At 50.7% G+C, this 6,594-nt stretch overlaps 1 protein-coding gene across 1 annotated transcript in view; it reads right to left on the bottom strand.

Moving 5' to 3' along the window:
• The window catches only part of CLCN4 (chloride voltage-gated channel 4), a 35,644-nt gene that overhangs the window by 5,552 nt on the left and 23,498 nt on the right, over positions 1-6,594 (bottom strand). The window contains exon 10 of the mRNA XM_077761393.1: positions 2,533-2,749. Within this exon, the coding sequence (XP_077617519.1) occupies positions 2,533-2,749 (217 nt within the window). The remainder of the gene's footprint in view (positions 1-2,532; positions 2,750-6,594) is intronic.

Below are 6,594 nucleotides of genomic sequence, written 5' to 3'. Positions count from 1 at the left end.
TGGGGGGCAAAGACTTCAGTGGCTCCTGGTCTGGCTTCACGACCACCCTGGACCCCCAGGCCCCGAGAATTCCTGCAGGCGACGCAGGGCCACAGGCCGAGCTGGGGCTCTCCCCGCGAGCAGGGAAGGCACATGGTGACGGAGCACATCAAACACGCAAGCTGGCCCCAGACACGCCCGCCCTGGCTGGGAGCCCGAGGAGATGAAAGGCCTGCGACCAAGGACCCCCTTGCCAGCAGTAACGTATCAGCATCTGTGTTTGTTTAAAACACGTAGAGTGAGAGAGAGTGCGATTTTGTTTTCTCGCAGAACATTCGGAGCCAATTTCGGCACCCAGATCTTCACAGGAAAACCCCATGGGGCTGCGTGAGGTGTGAGCGGGCGTTAAGGGCAGAATTTCCTGCCAGGACTGGAAATTCCAATGATAACNTCTGAGCTAGCTGTCAGCACAGAGCCCAACGCGGGGCTTGAACCCAGGAACCGTGAGATCATGACCTGAGCTAAAGTCGGACGCTTAACCGACTGAGCCCCCCAGGCGCCCCTAACCTGGGGCTTTAATCTCCGGGGGGGATTCTGCGAGCCACCAACTTCCTTTAAAATGCACCAGCGGAAGTGACCTCTAGCCCCAAACATTTATTTGTTCCTTAATGACTGTCCCTCCCGTGTGCTAGACACCCCCCTAGCCGGAGTCAGAGCTGAGGACACCTGTCGTATGGGCTGGGAACTCTCTGGGTCAGTGCACACGTACGGCTCTTCGCACAGCCTGGGGCGCTGCCGTGGCCAGGACAGTAGGAAGGAAGCAAGGAAATCGAGAGCCCTCACGTGGCTATTCCTGGGCATCTAGTCCACGGGCACTCAATTCCACGGCTGGTGACATTTTGGGCCAGTGACTCTTTGCGGCGATGAGGGCTATTCCATGCATTGCAGGGCGCTCAACAGCATCCATGACCTCTACCCGTGGCCTCTGCCCACTAAATGCCAGGAGCATCCCCTCTCCAGTTGTGACACCCAAAATCTTGGGGGGGGGGGGCGCAAAATCACCCTGGTTTAGACCTGCCGGGTCGCACTGGAGCGTGGGCTCTGCAACGGAAACTGTTAGAGACTTAAGGCCACAACTACACTTAGGGAGTCGGGGAGCATCTCTGAGCCCGAGGCAGGGCCCCTGAGCCGCCGCACCTCTCACGCCATCAGGAACGCGAGNGCCGCCGTATCTCTCAGCTCGCCACTAACCGCTGCTGTGAAAACGGAAGTTGTTTTGAACGGATCTGCTCTATCAGGGAATGGTCTGAGCAATCTGAGCATGACGTGAACTTCACAGTTGCGTGTGGGGGATTTCATCCAGGAGAAATGCCAGGTGCGTGCAGAAAACTGCACCCGGCAGAAGCCGGGGGCACAGGGACGCAGCTGACCCTCGAACAACACAGGTCTGAATGGCATAGGTCCCGTTATGTGCAGATTTGTTTCAATAAATACAGGACAGGACTATGCACGTAGGGTCTCTTCCTTAGGATTTTCTCTGGCTTGCTTACTGCAAGAATACAGTAGATCATACGTATAACAGACAAAATCTGTGTTAACCGACTGTNTGTAGGGGCGCCTGGGGGGCTCAGTCAGTTGAGCGTCCAACTTCAGCTCAGGTCATGATCTCACGGTTCGTGGGTTTGAGCCCCACGTCGGGCTCTGTGCTGGGGACTCAGAGACCGGAAGCTGCTTCGGATTCTGTGTGTGTGTCTCTCTCTGCCCCTCCCCAACTCACGCTGTGTCTCTGTCTCTCAAAATAATACAGAAACATTAAAAAGAATGTAAAAAAGAAAAAAGTTCTACATGATTTCTGACTGCGCAGAAAATTGGGGCCCAGGCTGGGTGTTGTTCAAGGTCCGACTGTACACAGCTCGCAAGCGGCAGCCCTCATGACCCCCATCTCTACAAAAAAAAAAAAGTCATCTTCAAGGTAAAGTGATACAGTTATTGCAGTGTTTATGGATTTCCTAACCACTTAACATGCAAAACCCGTGCTTATTGTTTTTTAATCAGGTTCCCATCGTGTGTGTGCACATGCGCCACCGGAGCCGCGGCGTGTTGTACACACAACCCTGTTTTTCTCATAAGCCCATGCTTTTCATCGCTCCCGGCACGGTGCTCAGTGCACAATGCCAGGGTCACAAGGAATGCGTGCGCCCTCTCCTCTGGCGAGTACCACGTGAGTAACAGAAAAGCAGTCCATCTCTTCTCCTTTGGCTCCTCCCCCTTCTGACTGACCTTCAGCCTCAGACCAGATGGTACACCCCCTCCCCCAAGCCTCTCTCACCTTCCTGGGCTGCACGGGCTGGCCCTGCGCCAAGCTCCCAAAGGCCCCTGGTCATGGTCATGTCCTGCGCACTGCACTTGCTCACTGAAGCTTCCCGACACCCTCTCCCAAGTACCGATCGGCCCCGGGCAACCTCGAGCTCTTACCCGGGCCGTGTCTCATTCATCTCATCCTCGGAGTCCGGCCGTAGTACACCTCCCGTCCATGCCCCTCCGGCCACTCACCCGCTCCGTGTCACCAGGCACTGCCGGAGCCCCAGTTTCCGGAAGATGTCCACCACCGTCTCCATGGGGGTGTGGTCTGTGACGGTGAACGGGCTGAGGTTGAGGACGCGCCGCAGCTTCAGGGGGTGCGGGCTGTTGGCCGGCAGCTCGGGGGGCTCCTCCGTGAAGTACATGATGGAGTTGCTCACGATGCCCTCCTGCCTCTGTCTGGCATTCTCTGCAATGGGCGAGCAGAACTGTAAGCCACACAACAGCCCTTGCTTAGCAACAACTCCCTCCGCCCGTGCCCGCCCTCCATCCGCATCCTAGAATCCCACAGAGAACGGGGTCAGAGGGCAAATGCCACATTCTTAGCGGGGGGCTTCAGCCAAACATCTGTANAGTCTTGACACGTGGGCCTGAGCGGGCTGTGGCTTCTTTGGGAGAACGCACCGCCTCCTCCTGGGCTCCAGGGCCCCTTCAGCCTTGCATTCCTAACAGTCCCTCACCTCATCACGGGCTCAGGCTGGACGTGACAAGAAACCTTGCCGAGCTGCCCAATGACCCTAGTAAGTTGTTTTATTTCTTACAAACTAACTTTTAACTGGCCCAAATGGCATTATGAATCCTGAGAGGAACAAAAACCAAGAGACCATCGCAGGCTCCCAGCCCAGAAATGCGGCTCAGTCCCAAATATGACCCTTGGGACCAAAGAAATAGCCCCAGAGAAGCCACCTCCCTCCACCTCCCACCTCTTGGATCTCCTCTCTTAAAAATGGACCACGGTGTGGATTCCTCAAAGAAGGATGGTAAAACGGTTATGGTAACAATTAGCCTCCTTGTATCTGTAGGCGAGCCCACGCAAAAGCAAGCTGAGGGGAAAGGAGGGGAACAGGAACTCATTAGAAATAGAGCTTTCTGCAGTACTAGAAGCCCAGGCTATTTTAAGTCACACATGAAATAAATCCATCGGTCTCAAGATATTTCTCCAAGGCGATTTTCCTTCTGTTGGAATTTTAATCTTTCTTTTGGTTCATGGGAAAAGGTTGGGAAAAATAGAGTGTGAGGCTTGCCTTAAAATGGATCCTGGTTTCTATAATACATTTCTTGCCTTCTCAAAGACGCCTATTCCTATATTGTTCTTTGAAAAACAAAATTCAAACTGCCTGCTCTAAGGCCATTTATCGTGACAGGGCGCTCTGATGGGAAACCAGCGGAACTGGGGGGCAGGCGGAGTTTGAAAAAGGATCTCTGTTGAAAAGAGGAACAGAGGGCCCGCTGGGCAAACGCCGGCACATTATGTGGGTCAGGTTAAATCTAGTTACACCCAATGGGACAGGATTCAACCAGATACCGGAAGACGTCGATGCACAGTACGTTTTCGAATGCAGAGGTCACATTAACACACACGGCACCTTCCTCTCCTGGATCAAGAAGGTTCCGGCCGGAGGCACTAAGGTGAGGAAGGGACAGTCAACACAGACTCCCGTGCTCATTTTCACAGACCGACCAATTCTCTAAAAGTCCCATGTGACGAGAATGCCATCTATTTCAACAGTCAGGCTGCCTGGATCAAGGATCGATCCTTCTCAGGACTGGATCAAGCCACAAACCTCAATCAAGAACTGAACATGTGATTTGCTGAAGCCCTTATAAAACCCAATACAACTCGGTGAACGGTCAATCTACTTGTTGAAATAAGTAACAACCCTAGAGATGTCCTCTGAATCCCCTGATCGGGTTAGAAGCCCTGATTCTAAGAGCAGCTAGTTCAGTGATTTCTGGCTCACCACTACATTCCCAGTGCCTGGACAACCCCTGGTATACAGTAGGCACAAAACGATATGTGCCCAATGCATGCATGAATCGCTCAACAAGTGAATGAATGAGTGAGTAGGCCTGCTAAGTGTCGGCGTGCTGGGTTCCGCGCGCCAGGTAGAACCGAGCCTATTTCACCAGCAAGAAAGCTTTCTGCACCGCCCTGCCAGGGTGAACCATCTACTACCGGCTCAGACAAGAAATTGTCAGTCACCAAAATGCCTACAACAAACTTCAGCTTGTGCGCTCGCAGAGGGCACAGCCTGGCTACTGCCATCCCGCTCCTCCCGGCTCCGAGAGCTGTGCCAGCACATGGCAGGCACACAAGAAAGAGTCCCCATGAGAAAGCGTAAACCAACTCCCCGCCCAGAGGACGAGCCTGTGCTACCAGAGTGTAGACTCCCAGACCCCAGGGAGTCATGAAACCTGGGTCAGAAAAGAAACAAACAAAAAAAGCCCCAGGTTTACATATGTGAAAGACCTAAGAGACAACAAGGAAATGCACTAAATATGAACTATTAACCATGGCCTTCGATGGCGTTGAGAAAGTGGGTGCCTTTTTGTTCCCTTTTACTTCTGATTTCCCCAATGTTCTATGAATATGTATTACCCTTTTTTTAATGTCTTTATTTTGAGAGACAGAGAGCCAGCGAGGGAGGGGCAGAGAGAGAGGGAGACACAGAATCTGAAGCAGGCTCCAGGCTCTGAGCTGTCAGCACAGAGCCCGACACGGGGCTCGAACCCACGGACTGTGAGAGCATGACCTGAGCCGAAGTCGGACACTTAACTGACTGAGCCCCCCAGGCGCCCTGAATATGTATTACTTTTAAAAATAAAAATGTAATAGGGGCGCCTGGGTGGTCAATCGGTTAAGCGCCCGACTTTGGCTCAGGTCATGATCTCATGGTTCACGACTTTGAGCCCCACATCGGGCTCTTTGCTGACAGCTGGAAACCTGGAACCTGCTTTGGATTCTGTGTCTCCCTCTCTCTCTGCTCCTCCCCATCTCACTCTGTCTCTTTCTCTCTCAAAAACAAACATTTAAAAAAAATTTTTTTAATAAAGATGTAATCAACTTCATTTTTAATTGTTTTAAAGATCAACTAAACTGTTCTTGATATAAGAGATTTGTTCTATACCCTAACAGTACTAGGGTCAGTGGCCACAGCTCCTGAAAATAAGGTTTATTTTGTGAGTACCTGCTAAGGTTATTCAACTTGACGTTTCACCTTCTAGCAGCAATACAATGACAATGCCAAGTACAGAAAGGGTAATTAAAAGTGCTGGAAAGGGGCACCTGGGGGGCTCAGTCGGTTAAGCATCCGACTTCGGCTTAGGTCATGATTTCATGGTTCGTGGGTTCGAGCCCCACATCGGGCTCTGTGCTGACAGCTCAGAGCTTGGAGCTTGCTTCAGATTCTTTCTCTCCCTCTCTCTCTGCTCCTCCCCCATTAATGTTCTGTTTGTTTCTGTCTCTGAAAAATAAATAAAAGCTTAAAAAATTTTTTTAAATAAANTTTCAAAGTATCAGATGTGAAATTTAAGATACCAAATAGATGAACTTAAGGGAAGGGAAGCAAAAATAATGTAAAAACAGGGAGAGAGACAAGACATAAGAGACTTTTTATTTTTATTTTACTTTAACTTGTTTAATGTTTGTTTATTTTTGAAAGAGAGAGACACAGAGCACAAGCGGAGGAGGGGCAGAGAGAGAGGGAGACACAGAANNNNGGGTGATATATACATAAGGGATGAATCACTGGATTCTACTCCTGGAATCATTATTGCACTATCTGCTAACTAACTTGGATGTGAATTTTTAAAAAATAAAATAAAAGAGTGCTGGTAAATTTCACAAACTATGACAGACCAAGACATTTTAAGACTGGAAATACCCATATATCCTGTAGGCTGTTCTCGCAGCTTTAGAGCAATGGTTCTCAACGGGGAGCAATGTGGCCCTGACCCTTCGGAGACGATTAGAAGTATCTGGAGACATTTCCGGTCGCCCTAACTGGGGGCTGGTGTTGCCACAAGCACCGAGTGGGGGACCGAGGACACCGCTAACCGTCACACGGTGCACAGGACAGCCCTCGCACGAAAGGATGATCCAGCCCCAAACGTCAATACTGTTAAGGTTGAGAAGTTCTACTTCAGAGTAATTGTGTTTTTAAAGAGAATACTCTACCACTCTGATCATCAAAAATGCTCTCACATTTACAGATGTAATTAACTAGAAAGGTTAAAATGGAAAACTGAAAGCAA

The sequence above is a fragment of the Crocuta crocuta genome, unplaced genomic scaffold (assembly GCF_008692635.1).
Source record: "Crocuta crocuta isolate KB4526 unplaced genomic scaffold, BGI_CrCroc_1.0 scaffold224, whole genome shotgun sequence".
Taxonomy (NCBI): Eukaryota; Metazoa; Chordata; class Mammalia; order Carnivora; family Hyaenidae; genus Crocuta; species Crocuta crocuta.
Note: the sequence above shows the minus strand (reverse complement) of the source record. Positions and strands in the feature narration are given on the sequence as shown.